At 38.2% G+C, this 15621-nt stretch overlaps 1 protein-coding gene across 6 annotated transcripts in view; it reads right to left on the bottom strand.

Moving 5' to 3' along the window:
- The window catches only part of FCHSD2 (FCH and double SH3 domains 2), a 314626-nt gene that overhangs the window by 70786 nt on the left and 228219 nt on the right, over positions 1 to 15621 (bottom strand). For all 6 annotated transcript variants that reach the window (XM_054440857.2, XM_054440858.2, XM_063672056.1 and 3 more), the window contains one exon: positions 13386 to 13508. In XM_054440857.2, coding sequence (XP_054296832.1) covers positions 13386 to 13508 — 123 coding nt within the window. The remainder of the gene's footprint in view (positions 1 to 13385; positions 13509 to 15621) is intronic.

Below are 15621 nucleotides of genomic sequence, written 5' to 3' on the forward strand. Positions count from 1 at the left end.
TTATTGAGAGTTTTTAGCATGAAGGGCTGTTGAATTTTGTTGAAGGCCTTTTCTGCATCTATTGAGATAATCATGTGGGTTTTTTTGTCTTTTTTTTGAGACGGAGTCTGGTTCTGTTGCCCAGGCTGGAGTGCAGTGGCACAATCTTGGCTCACTGCAACCTCCGCCTCCCAGGTTCACTCCATTCTCCTGCCTCAGCCTCCCGAGTAGCTGGGACTACAGGCACCTGCCACCACGCCTGGCTAATTTTTTGTATTTTTAGTAGAGACGGGGTTTCACTGTGTTAGCCAGGATGGTCTCGATCTCCTGACCTCGTGATCCGCCCGCCTTGGCCTCCCAAAGTGCTGGGATTACAGGCGTGAGCCACTGTGCCTGGCCGGTTTTGTTATTTTTAAATGTATAATAAACTATTGCTGACGTGGTCACCTTATTGTGACATCGAATACTAGATCTTATTCATTCTATCTAACTATATTTTTTGTACCCATTAGCCATCCTGGCTCCCCCGACATCTGACTACCCTTCCCAGACTCTGGTAAACAACATTCTACTCTTTATCTCCATGAGTTCAATTTGTTTTAATTTTTTAACTCTCACAAATAAGTGAGAACATGTGAAATTTGTCTTTCTGTGCCTAGTTTATTTTACTTAACATAATGACCTCCAGTTTTATCTATGTTGTTGTAAATGACAGGATCTCACTCTTTTTCATGGCTGAATAATACTCCATTGTGTGTATATACCACATTTTCTCTATCCGTTCATCTATTGATGGACACTTAGGTTGCTTCCAAATCTTGGCTATTGTGAATAGTGCTGCAATCAACATGAGAGTGCAGATATCTCTTTGATATATTGATTTCCTTTCTTTTGGGTGTATACCTAGCAGTGAGATTGCTGAATCATAAGGCAGTTCTATTTTTAGTTTGTTGAGGAACTGCCAAACTGTTTTCCATAGTGGTTGTACTAATTTACATTCCCAGCAACAGTATACAAGGGCTCCCTTTTCCCCACATCCTCACCAGCATCTGTGTTACTGCCTATCTTTTGGATAAAAGCCACTTGAACTAGGGTGATATAATATCTTATTGTAGTTTTGATTTGCATTTCTCTGATGATCAATGATGTTGAGTACCTTTCCATATGCCTGTCTGCCATTTATTTTTATTATTATTTTTTGAGACAGGGTCTCACCCAGGCTAGAGTGCAGTGGCACAATCTCAGCTCACTGCAGCCTCTGCCTCCCTGGCTCAAGAGATCCTCCCACCTCAGCCTCCTACAGACATATGCCACCATGCCCCGCTAAAGTTTTGTATTTTTTGTAGGGATGGGGTTTCACCATGTTGCCCAGGCTGGTCTCTAACTCCTGGGCTCGAGCGATCTGCCCACCTTGGCCTCCCACAGTGATGGGATTACAGGCGTGAGCCATTGCACATTGCCCTGTCTGCTATTTATATGTCTTTTTTTGAGAAATGGCTATTCAGATCTTTTCCCCATTTTTAAATTGAATTATTAAATTTTTTCCTATAGAGTTGTTTGAGCTCCTTATATATTCTCATTATTAATCCTTTGTCAGATGGATATTTTGCAAATATTTTATCCCATTCTGTGGGTTGTTGCTTCACTTTGTTGATTGTTTCCTTTGTTGTGCAGAAACTTTTTAACTTGATGTGATCCCACTTGTCCATTTTTGCTTTGGTTGCCTGTGCTTGCAGGGTATTACTCAATCTTTGCCTAGTTCTATGTCTTAGAGAGTTTCCCAGTGTTTTCTTTTAGTAGTTTCATAGTTTGAGGTCTTAGATTTAAGTCTTTAATCCATTTTGATTTGATTTTTGTATATGGCAAGAGATAGCGGTCTTAATTCTTCTGCATATGAATATATCCAGTTTCTCCAGCACCATTTATTGAAGAGATTGTCCTTTCTCCAATGTATGTTCTTGGCAACTTTGTCAAAAATGAGTTCACTGCAGATAGGTAGATTTGGTTCTGGGTTCTCTATTCTGTTCTACTAGTATTTGTTTTTATGCCAGTACCAGGCTGTTTTGGTTACTATAGCTTCATAGTATAATTAGAAGTCACACAATGTGATTCCTTCAGTTCTTTTTGTTCAGGATAGCTGGATAGCTTTGGTTATTCTGGGTCTTTTGTGGTTCTATCAAAATTTTAGGATTGTTTTTTCTATTTCCATGAAGAATGGCACTGGTATTTTGATAGAGACTGCACTGAATCTGCAGACTGCTTTGGATAGTATAGACATTTTAAGAACATTGATTCTCCCAATCCATCAACATGGAGTATCTTTCCATTTGTTTGTGTCCTCTTCAATTTATTCCTTCCTTCCTTTTTTTTTTTTTTGACGGAGTTTTGTTTCGCTTTTGTTGCCCAGGCTGGAGTGCAGTGGCATGATCCCGGCTCACTGCAACCTCCATCTCTTGAATTCAAGCGATTCTCCTGTCTCAGCCTCCCGATTTCTTTCATTGTAAGAGATCTTTCACTTCTTTGGTTAATTCCTATGTATTTTAACGTATTTGTAGCTATGGTAAATGACATTACTTTCTTGATTTATTTTTCAGAATGCTTACTGTTCACATATAGAAATGCTACTGATTTTTGTATGTTGATTTTGTATCCTGCAACTTTACTAAAGGTGTTTATCAGTTTGAATATTTTGGTGGAGTCTTCAGGTTTTTCAAAATATAAGCCCATATCATCTGCAAAGAAGAATAATTTGACTTCTTCCTTGCCACTTTGGATGCTCTTTTTTTCTTTCGTCTGACTGCTGTAGCTAGGACTTCCAGTACTATGCTGAACAACAGTGGTAAAAGTGGGCATCCTTGTCATGTTCCAAATCTGAGAAGAAAGGCATTCAGTTTTTCTCCATTCAGTATGATACTCATTGTGGGTCTGTTATACATGGCTTTTATTGTATTGAGATATATTCCCTCTATACTCAGTTTATTGAGGGGTTTTATCATAAGGGGAGGTTAAATTTTATCAAATGCTTTTTCAGTATCAATTGAAATGATCATATAGTTTTTGCCCTTCACACAGAGTGATTTGTGTATGTTGAACCATCCTTGCATTCTTGGGATACATTCCACTTGGTCATGATGAATAATCTTTTTAATGCGTTGTTGAATTCAGTTTGCTAGTATTTTGTTGAGGATTTTTGCATTAATATTCATCAGGGATACTGGCTTGTAGTTTTTATTTTTTGATGTGTCTTTGTCTGATTTTGGTATCAGGGTAATGCTGGCCTGAGAGAATGAGATGGGAAGTATTCCCTCCTCCGCTATTTTTTGGAGTTGTTTGAGTAAAATTGGTAGTAGTTATTCTTTAAATGTTTGGTAAAATTCAGCAGCAAAGGCCCACCCAAGCTTTTCCTTGCTGAGAAACTTTCTATTACAGGTTTGATCTTGTTACTTGTTTTTTTGTCTCTTCAGGTTTTGAATTTCTTCATGGCTCAATCTTGGTAGGTGTATTAGTCCATTCTCACATTGCTATAATGAACTACCTGAGACTGGGTAATTTATAAAGAAAAGCAGTTTAATTGACCCACGGTTCTGCAGGCTGTACAGGAAGCATGGCTGGGGAGGCTTCTGGACACTTACAATCATGGCAGAAGGCAAAGGGGAAGCAGCTTGGGGAAGCAGCTTCATCTTACATGGCAGGAGCAGGAGGAAAAGAGAGAAGGGGGAGGTGCTACACACTTTTAAACAACCAGATCTCATGAGGACTCACTCACTACCAAGAGAACAGCAAGGGGGATGTCCACCCTGTGATTTAATTACCTCCCACCGGCCCCTCCTCCAACATTGGGGATTATTATAATTTGATGAGATTTGGGTGGGGACACAAATCCAAACCATACTGGTAGGTTGCATGCATCTAGGAATTTATCCATTTTTTTTCTTTTTTTGAGACAGAGTCTCAGTCTGTTGCCCAGGATGAAGTGCAGTGGTGCAATCCTGGCTCACTGCAACCTCTGCCTCCCAGGTTCAAATAATTCTCACACCTCAGCCTCCTGAGCAGCTGGGATTTCAGGCATGTGCCACTATACTTGGATAATTTTGTATTTTTAGTAGAGATAGGGTTTCGCCATGTTGGCCAGGCTGATCTTGAACTCCTGGCCTCAAGTGATCCACCCACCTTGGCCACCCAAAGTGCTGTGATTACGTGTGTGAGCCATCACACCCAGCCCTATTTATCCACTTCTTCTGGGTTTTCCAATTTATTGGCATATATTGTTCACAATAGCCTCTAATGGTCCTTTGAATTTCTGTGGTATTGGTTGTAACGTCTCCTTTTTCACTTCTGATTTTATTTATTTGGTTATTCTCTCTTTTTTTCCTCACTAGTCTGGCTAAAGGTTTGCTGATTTTCAACAGTCAAGCCGAAAGCCAAATTACGAATGGACTCCCTTTCACAACTGACATATAAAAAACAAAAAACAAAAACAAAAACCTAGAAATACAGCTAACAAGGGAATTGAAGGACCTCTAAAAGGAGAACTACAAATCACTGTTGCTCAAATAAATTAGAGATGATACAAACAAATGAAAAAACATACTATGCTCATGGACAGGAAGAATCAATATCATAAAAATGGCCATATCGCCTTAAGCTATTTATTTATTTATTTATTTCAGAAGGAGTCTCACTGTCGCCCAGGCTAGAGTGCAGTCGCATAATCTCAGCTTGCTGCAACCTGCGCTTCCTGGGTTCAAGTGATTCTCCTGCCTCAGCCTTCCGAGTAGCTGGGACTACAGGCATGTGCCACCATGCCCGGCTAATTTTTGTATTTTTAGTGGAGATGGGGTTTCACCATGTTGGCCAGGCTGATCTTGAACTCCTGACCTCAAGTGATCTGCCCACCATGGCCTCCCAAAGTGCTGGGATTACAGGTGTGAGTCAGGTGCCCAGCCTGCCCTAAGCAATTTATAGATTCAATGCTATTCTCATTAAACTACCATTGACATTCTTTGCAGAACTAGAAAAAACTATTTTAAAATTCATATGAAACCAAAAGAGTCTGAATAGCCAAGGCAATCCTAAGCAAAAAGAACACAGCTAGAGGCATCATGCTACCCAACTTCCAACTATACCACAGGGCCACAGCAACCAAACAGCATGGTACTAGTACAAGAACAGACACATAGACCAATGAAACAGAATAGAGAACCCAGAAATAAGACTGCACACCTAAAACCACCTGATCTTCAACAAACCTGACAAAAAGCAATGGGGAAAGGATTCCCTATTTAATAAATGGTGCTGGGATAACTGGCTAGCCATATGCAGAAAATTGAAACTGGACCTCTTCCTTACACCATAAACAAAAGTCAACTCAAGATGGATTAAAGACTTAAATGTAAAACCCAAAACTATAAAAACTCTAGAGGAAAACCTACACAATACAATTCAGGACATAGGCATGGGCAAAGATTTCATGATGAAGACTCCAAAAGCAATTGCAACAAAAGCAAAAATTGACAAATGGGATCTAATAAAACTTAAGAGCTTCTGCATAGCAAAATAAACTATCAACAGAGTAAAAAGGCATCCTACAGAATGGGATTTTTTTTTGTTTTTGCAAACTAAGCATCTGACAAAGGTCTAATACCCAGCATCTGTAAGGAACTTAAACAAGTTTACAAGAAAGAAACAAACAACTTCATTCAAAAGTGGGCAAACGACATGAACAGACACTTTTGAAAATAAGACATACATGCAGCCAGCAATCATAGGAAAAAAACTCAACATCACTGATCATTACAGAAATGCAAATCAAAACCACAATGAGATACCATCTCACACCAATAAGAATGGTTATCAATAAAAAATTAAAAAACAACGGATGCTGGCAAGGTTGTGGAGAAAAAGGAACACTTTTACACTGTTGGTAGGAGTGTAAATTAGTTCAACCATCATGGAAGACAGGGTGGCAATTCCTCAAAGACCTAGAGACAGAATAACCATTTGACCCAGCAATCCCATTACTGAGTATATTCCCAAAGGAATATACATTGTTCTATTATAAAGACATATGCCTGCTTATGTTCATTGCAGCACCATTCACAATAGCAGAGACATGGAATAAACCTAAATGCCCACCAATGATAGACTGGATATAGAAAATGTGGTACATGGCCGGGCGTGGTGGCTCATGCCTGTAACCCCAGCACTTTGGCCAAGGTGGGTGGATCACCTGAGGTCAGGAGTTCAAAACCAGCCTGGCCAACAAGGCAAAACCCCATCTCTACAAAAATACAAAAATTAGCTGGGCGCAGTGGTGGGCGCCTATAATCCCAGCTACTCGGGAGGCTGAGGCAGGAGAATCGCTTGAACCTGGGAGGCAGAGGTTGCAGTGAGCCGAGATCACGCCACTGCACTCCAGCCTGGGTGACAGAGCAAGACTCTGCCTCAAAAACAAAAAACAAAAAGAAAAGAAAAGAAAAGAAAATGTGGTACATATACACCACAAAACACTATGCAGCCATAAAAAAGAATGAGATCGCGTCCTTTGCGGGAACATGAATGGAGCTGGAAGCCACTATCCTTAGCAAACTAATATAGGAACAGAAAAGCAAATACCACATGTTCTCATTTATAAGTGGGAGCTAAATTATGAGAACACATGGGAACAATGCACACTGGGGCCTACCAGAGGGGGTACAGGGTGGAGGGTGGGAGGAGAGAGAGAATCAGGAAAAATAACTAATGGGTACTAGGCTTAATACGTGGGTGATAAAATAATGTGTACCAAACCCTCCATGACACAAGTTTACCTACGTAATCTGCACATCCTGCACGTGTACCCCTGAAATTAAAATTAAAGGGAAAAAAAGGTTTATCAATTTTGTTAATCTTTTCAAAAAACTAGCGTTTCATTTCATTGACCTTTTGGTACACAACTTTTTTTTTTTTTTTTAAAGAGACAGGGTCTTGCTCTGCCGCCCAGGCTAGAGTATAGTAGTAGCATGATCATAGCCTGCTGCAGCCTCCAATTCCTGGGCTCAAGTAATCCTCCCACCTGGGCCTCCCGAGTAGCTGGGACAACAGGTATGCACCACCATGCCTGGCTAATTTTTAAAATTTTTTTGTAGAGATAGGGTCTTGCTCTGTTGCCTAGGCTGCTCTTGAACTCCTTAGCTCAAGCAATCCCCCCACCTTGGCCTTCCAAAGTATTGGGATTACAAGCGTGAGCCACTGTGCCCAGCCTCCTTTGTTCACTTTTATATTGGGTTGTCTCTGATGTTCAGTTGTAAGAGTTCTTTGTATATTCTGAATATGAAATTTTTATCAGATATGTGATGTGCAAATATTTTCTCTCATCATTTGGGTTGATTTCACATTCTTAATGTCCTTTGATGCACAAAAGCTTTTAATTTGATACAGTCTAATTACCTGTGTTTTCTTTTGTTACTTGTGCTTTCAATGTCAAATCTGAGAATGCACTGCCAAATCAAGGTCATAAAGATCTACCTCTGTTTTCTCTTATAAGTTAGATCATTGATCAATTCTGAGTTAATTTTGTGAGGTAAGGGTTCACAACTTCATTGAACTTCATTCTTTTTTTTTTGGAAGCAGAGTCTTGCTCTGTCGCCCAGGCTGGAGTGCAGTGGTATGATCTCAGCTCACTGCAACCTCCACCTTTCGGGTTCAAGCGATTCTCCTGCCTCAGCCTCCCAAGCAGCTGGGACTACAGGCGCCCACCACCACACCCAGCCAATTTTTGTATTTTTAGTAGAGACGGGGTTTCACCATATTGGCCAGGCTGGTCTTGAACTCCTGATCTCATGATCCACCCATCTCGGCCTCTCAAAGTGCTGGGATTACAGACGTGAGCCACCACGCCCAGCTTGAACTTCTTTCTTTTGCATGTGGCTATCCAGCTGTCCCAAAACCTTTTTCTGAAGAGAATATTCTTTCTCTATTGAATAGTCATGGCACCTTTGTTGCAAATCAATTGACCATAGATGTTTGGGTTTATTTCTGAACTCTCAATTCTATCTCATTGGTCTATATGTCTATGCTTATGTCCATACCACGCTATCTTTACTACTGTAACTTTATAGTAAGTTATGAAATTGGGAAGTGTGAGTCCTCCAACTTTATTTTTTCTTTTCAATATTGTTTAAACTGTTCATGGTCCCTTGTAGTTCCATATTAATTCGAAGACTGGGCCAGGTGCAGTGGCTGATGCCTGTAATCCCAGCACTTTGGGAGGCCAAGGCGGGCGGATCACTTGATGTCAGGAGTTCAAGACCAGCCTGGCTAACATGACGAAACCCCATCTTGACTAAAAACACAAACAAATTAGCCAGGCGTGGTGGCATATGCCTGTAATTCTAGCTACTTGGGAGGCTGAGGCAGGAGAATCGCTTGAACCTGGGAGGTGGAGGTTACAGTGAACTGAGCTCATGCCACTGCACTCCAGCCTGGGTGACAGAGTGAGACCTTGTCTCAAATTAAAAAAAAAAAAAAAATTGAGGACTGGCTTTTCCATTTCTGCAAAAAAGGCCATTGGAATTTTGATAGGGACTACACTGAATCTGTAGATCACTTTGGGGAATATTACAATATTAGCAACATGAAATCTCCCAATCCATGAACATTTATTATATGCATTTATTTATGTCTTTTATTTCTTTCGGCAATGTTTTATAGTTTTCAGTGTACAAGCCTTTAACTCCTTTGGTTAAATTTATTCCTAGATAGTTTATTCTCTGAGTATTATTGTAGTTGGAATTATTTTCTTAACCTTCTTTTTGGATCATTCATTGATGGAATATAGAGATGCAACTGATTTTTGTGTTTTTATCTTATATGTTGCTAAATTTATTAGCTCTATTAGTTTTTTTAATGGGGTCTCTGAGAGTTTATAAATATAATCATGTCATCTGCAAAGAGAGGTAATTTTAATTCTTCTTTTTCAATTTGGCTGCCTTTTATTTCTTTTTCTTACCGAGTTGCTCTGGCTAGGACTTCCAGTACAATGGTTAATAGCGGTGGTGAAAATGGGTTCCTTGTTTTGTTCCTGGTATTAGCAAAAGAAGCTTTCAGTCTTTCATTATTGAATACGATATTGGTTGTGGGGTTTTCACAAATGCTATCATGTTATGTAAGTTCCCTTCTATTCTAGTTTGCTGAGTGTTTATCACAAAAAAGTACTGAATTTTGTCAAATCTTTTTCTGTGTCTATTGAAATGATCATGAAGTTTTTCCTTCCTTTTATCTACTTTTTTTGGTTAGACTTCAAGGTATTAAGAACAGTAACACTAGACAATTTAATTTTCAAACAAATGTAGAATAACGTTATTTTCTGAATTCTTTTTTTAAAATTTATTTTTCTGAATTCTTAAATGAACTTTGTTATTAATTGGTAGGCATTTCCTTATGGAGACAAAAAGCAAGCACACACAAACAAATTATAAAGGCCAGTAGAGCTATCTTTGGAGTTACTATCCTAGAGAAAATACCTATGACAACATCTGCTTCAGTTACATATACAAAGCATTTCATAAAATATTAAGAAGAAAAGCAAGCTTCATAAATAAAGTTTAACAAAAGCTCTTAGGGCCATCTGTTTCCATTTAGGGGATGAATGATATAGAAAGCACTTTAACATTTACAGTATGTTGGATGAATTACCACCAAAATATCTTTGGGGATATGTCACATTTTGAACAAGGTAATAATAATATAAAATAAAAAAATCTAAAAAGTGTCAAACTTCCCTTTAGGTTGCTTTCAGCAGCATAGCAAGAGCAGCATAACAAGCTCTTCATAACAGAAAAACACATGGCATAAAACTTGTAGGCCTCTTCTGGTACTTGGAACAAAAGGGCACTACATTATTCTTATTAAATTTTTATTCCTACCACTTTCAATTTAAACGTAAGAGCATCTCATTTATTCCTCATTTCTGGGGAGCGAGATACTCATACGAGTGAATGCAGAAAATGAAAGCTTATCTCTTTATGTGTCCAAACCAGTTCATAAATTCTTAATTCATTTTCTATTAAAATAATACAAGCTAAAGAGAATATAGTAGAAGATCATGGAAAGTACGATGCGTGAGTGTGTAACCTCAGGCCAAGCCACATAAACTTCTGAGTCCAATTTCCTCCATATAAAATGAACACGGTAATGGCAACCTCATGGGATTCAAGATATATCCCATGCTAAAAGTCTTAAGAAATTGTTAAGTGTGTGTAAAAATTAGCTGTTACGACTATAATGTTTCCTGTTTTATAAACTAAGAGTAGTGTATCCAGTCCAACTTATTCTTGGAAAAAACATTTCAAAGAATTTTGCTAGAAGATAACCTCTCTGATAAAACTAGAATAAATGTAATTGGATTAAAAATACAATTTATAATAAAATTAGAAATAAAAATGTCACCCTACCACATATTCCAACTGAATGGAAACTGCAAAACTCATTTCTAAATAATCATGGGTTAATAAGGAGAAAAAAATAGAAATAATAACAAAAGCCCTACATATCACAGAATGCAGTTCAAGCAGAAAGACACTTTTTTTAAAGCTTTAAACAAATTTACTTAAAAACAAGAAAGACTGAAAATATAGGATCTAAATAGAAAAAGAAGCTTGAGAAAGAACAATAACATAAACTGTAAGAAAGTAGAAATAATGAATGTAAAGGCAAAAATTAAGGAAATAGACACAACACTGAGAAGCAGAATAAAGGTCATTTTATCTGGTCCTTGGCAAAGATTAATTGTGGGTGGCAAGCCACCCAGGTGCCGAGGCAAGAGACTGAGGGCACGAGCTGTTCCAATATAATAAAATATATAAAACAACAAGAGTTATACTAGATCTCGAGCATAGACATGATTATATATGAATATCATTAATCATTAATTTGTAGCAATTACTCTTTATTCCAATATTATAATAATCCTCGCTCTATAATCATAACCTAGGAAAAACCAGGCCATATGGAGATAGGAGCTGAGGGGACATAGTGAGGTGTGACCAAAAGACAAGAGTGCGAGCCTTCTGTTATGCCCAGACAGGGCCACCAGAAGGGCTCCTTGGTCTAGTGGTAATGCCAGCATCTGAGAAGACACCCGTTGCCGAGCGGACGGTGGTCTAGCGGTAGCCTCAGTGTCAAGGAAAAACACCGGCTACTTAGCAGACCAGGAAAGGGAGTCTCCCTTTCCCCGGGGGAGTTTCGAGAAGGCTCTGCTCCTCCACCTCTTGTGGAGGGCCTGACATTAGTCAGGCTTGCCCGCAGTTATCCAGAGGCCTAACTGTCTCCCTGTGATGCTGTGCTTCAGTGGTCACGCTCCTAGTCCGCCTTCATGTTCCCTCCTGTACACCTGGCTCTGCCTTCAGATAGCAGTAGTAAATCAGTGGAAATACTAAAAGTCTCTGATATGCAAAAATAATGGCATAAGCTGTCTTTCTCTTTGTCTCCTCTCTCTCTCTGCCTCGGCTGCCAGGCAGGGAAGGGCCCCCTGTCCAGTGGACACGTGACCCATGTGACCTTACCTATCATTGGAGATGACTCACACTCTTTACCCTGCCCCTTTTGCTTTGTATCCAATAAATAACAGCGCAGCCAGACATTCGGGGCCACTACCGGTCTCTGCGCATTGGTGGTAGTGGTGCCCCGGGCCCAGCTGTCTTTTCTTTTATCTCTTTGTCTTGGGTCTTTATTTCTACACTCTCTCGTTGCCGCACATGGGGAGAGACCCACTGACCCTGTGGGGCTGGTCCCCGCAATTAATAAAATAGACTGGCAAGTCTGGTCAAAATAAGACAGAGGGCACACACAATATTAAAAACAAAAACAGACAATTCTAGAAGCAAACAAGTTTATGACATCAAATCTGATAAATGAAATGGACAATTGTCTAGGAAAATTGGACATTTTAATGAAATGGACAATTGACCAGGAAAATGTTAAGTTACCTAAATATACTGAAAAAGAAACAGAAAATCTAAATGGATAAATAAACATAAAAAATTTGATCACGGCTGAGCATGGTGGCTCATGCCTGTAATCCCAGCACTTTGGGAGGCAAGGCGGGTAGACCACTTGAGGCCAGGACTTCAAGACCAGCCTGACCAACATGTTGAAACCTTGTCTCTACTAAAAATAACAACAAAATTGTTCACTAGTCAAAAATCAACCACTTCATAGAAGGAACAAAGATAAGATTTTTTCATAGACTTTTCCCCCAACATTCTTTTCTGAAAAATTCAAATATATATACATTAAAATCAAACAAATTATACAGTAAATACTTATATACATACTACATAGATTCCTCAATTAATATTTTACTACATTTTCCTTTTCTCTTAGATTTTGGGGGATGACAATATAGGAAAACAGATATATGACAGGACTTCAAAGCACCAGGCTAGTGATTTTTGTATTTCCGAATCAACCTAGCATTTTTAACACTTTTCTAAACACAGAATTGAGAGCTCTGGTACAGTGAAAACAAGAATATATACACAAGAGGCATTCAGGATGAAGAGTCTGTGCTTTTCTTTCCTGTCTTTGGACACTGTCATGTGAAAATGGATATCCTGATCCCTCTCCTAAAAGTATTAGCCAGTTCTCACTCTCCCTGACAAAAAAAAAAAAAAAAAAAAAGAATTGAACTGGATCTTTTAAAGTAGCAGTTATGAAATGCATATTTTTAAAAAATGCATTCCTTTAGTCAGGAAACATTTATTGTGCATTTAATTTATCAGATAAAAAACATTTACTAACCACAGGAACAATTTATCTTCCAAAGGATAGTTTCACAACTGCAAAACATTTTAATCTATCAAATCTTGAAGAAAAATCATTACATTCATTTTCTCTGCATACAATGTGACATGTCAGCAAACTTGATGGATCTCAACAATTTTAAATGAAAAGACTGCTATCAAAGAATGACAACATATAGATAGTAGGGCTTAATTTGAAAAAAAACCCAAGACACTGTTGTTTTTATATCAATTACAAAACACTCCTTTTCCCTTTGTGCTCTTTTAATACTCTTTGTACTGACACATGACCTGTTGTTTCCCCCATATGAGCAGAGTGCATTTAAACTTTGAGTAGAATATAAAACTGTTTAAACCCTTCTCAAAGGCAATGCACATGGCAATGGGCCAATGTTCTAAGCTACCTTGTATCAGCACCTCTCTTTTTGCCCTCGGTGCCATCTTCAACTCATCAACAAGGAGAAAAGAATCTCCTCCAACTTTGTTAGAAGGAATGCTGTTACTAGGAAATTTGTCCGTTAATGCATTCTTCTAATATCACTGGTACCTTCATTTTCTTTGTATGCAGAAATACTTTAGCTTCTAAGTTGGATAACACTACACGTTGCACTAAAGGTAACTTACCTTGCTGGAGTTTTCTAATAAAAACTGGAAGGTGTTCTGCACAGCTTGGCATGTTTCTAGCTCAGTCCGGCTGAAGGCTATTAAATAATCCTTGAGATGATCATACACATTTCCATCAAGAGCCTGTAATAGAGGAGTAAATAAAAGAAAAAAAATTACAGTAAAGCCTTGACATATGATATCTTCTGCCTATGAGAAAATTAGGTATGTTCAGTTTAAAATTTATTATTAATAATAAATGGACAAAAGATACAGATTGTAAGTAAATATGAACAGTTAACAATCACTTGAGAAAATGTTGAATCTCTCTAATAAACAGGAACTAAAAGAGGTAAGATGCAATATTGGTAAAGCTGTGGGAAAACAGGACACAACTTAGAGACAAAATGCGTGGGTTGTGATCTTTGCTCATCTGCTTAGGTGTAGGAGTTAAATGAAATAATAAACGTAAAAGGATGCAGGTGCAGTGCCTGGAAAAGAGTAGACACTACAATAATCTCCTCCTTTTTCCCCCAATCCATTATTGGTAGGATTATACATTGGTATATGTATATTTACTAAACAGCAGTGACAGAAAAAACACAATAGAAATATTAAAAAAAGAAAAGTGACTCAGAGATACTGTTTTGGGGAAGAAAATCCAGTGTAATATCTATGAAGGGTTGGAAACATTCTTATTTCCTTAAACATTCGTAACAGGGATCTTTGAAATAAAAAAAAAAAGGAGAGAAAATCACTGAACATTTGAGGAATGATTAAGCTATGATGTGTACTGTCACCAAAATAAAAGCTGTGGAAACTGTATAGATGAAAAGTATGTATCAAATAATTATAGGTTAAAAAAACAGAATATACATATGACATACACACTAGCAATAACTATGGAAAAATATGATAATAATAATTAATAATAATCAAGGTTCTGAAGTCTTGCCAATCAGTAGAGGTAAAAATTGAGGTAAAATTCACCCAATATGTCACCATTTTAATAATTTTAAAGTGTACAACTCAGTGGCTTTTAGTACACTGACAAAGTTGTTTAACAATTTCCATTATCTAATTCCAGAACATTTCCACCACTTCTCCAAAAACACTGTACCTGTTAAGTGGTCATTCTCCATCCCTTCCTTTCCCCAGCCCCTGGCAACCACTAGTCTGCTTTCTACCTTTATGGATTTGCCTACTCTGGATATTTCACATAAATCAAATCATATATGACTTTTGGTGCCTGGTTTCAGTTGCTCAGCATAATATTTTCAAGGTTCATTGATTTATCAGTACTTCATTCCTTTTTACAGCTTAATAATATTCAGTTATACCACATTTCGTTTATTAATCAGGTGATATAAATCTGCCTTTTCCCCATTTTTTGACTATCATAAATAATGCTGCAAAGTTAAAATAAATAAATAAATAAATAAATAATGCTGCTATGAACATTTGTGTACAAGGTTTTGTTTGAGCACCTGTTTCCACTTCTCTTGGGAATATACCCAGGAGTGGAATTGCTGTGTCATATGATAACTCTATGTTTAATTTTGAGGAACTGTCAAACTGTTTTCCAGTGACTGCAACATTTTACCTTTCTACTAGCAATGTATGAGGGTTCAAATTCTCCACACCCTTGCCAACACTTATTCTTTTGTATTTTGGTATTTTTTTTTTAATTATGAAAGCCATATTAGTGATTAGGAATGGTATATCTTTGTAGTTTTGATTTGCATTTCTCTAATGACTATGTTGAGCAACTTTTCATGTGCTTATTGGCCATCTGTATATCTTCTTTGGTGAAAAGCCTATTCAAGTCCTTAACTAATTTTTAAATTAGGTTGTCAGGCTGGGTGTGGTGGGTCACGCCTGTAATCCCAGCACTTTGAGAGGCCAAGGTGGGCGGTTCACGAGATCAGGAGTTCGAGACCAGCCTGGCCAAAATGGTGAAACCCCCGTCTCTACTAAAAATACAAAAACTAGCTGGTGTAGTGGCGTCTGCCTGTAATCCCAGCTACTTGGGAGGCTGAGGCAGGAGAACTGCTTGTACCCAGGAGGTGGAGGTTGCAGTGAGCCGAGTTTGTGCTGTTGAAATATAGCTCTGGGTGACAGAGCAAGACTCAGTCTCAGAAAATAAATAAAATAAATAAATAAATACATAAATAAATAAATAAGGTTGTCTTTTTGTTGTTGGGTTGTAAGAATCCTTTATATATTCTGGATACTAGATTCTTACAATATGTATGAT

The sequence above is a fragment of the Pongo pygmaeus genome, chromosome 9 (genome assembly GCF_028885625.2).
Source record: "Pongo pygmaeus isolate AG05252 chromosome 9, NHGRI_mPonPyg2-v2.0_pri, whole genome shotgun sequence".
NCBI classification, from domain to species: Eukaryota; Metazoa; Chordata; class Mammalia; order Primates; family Hominidae; genus Pongo; species Pongo pygmaeus.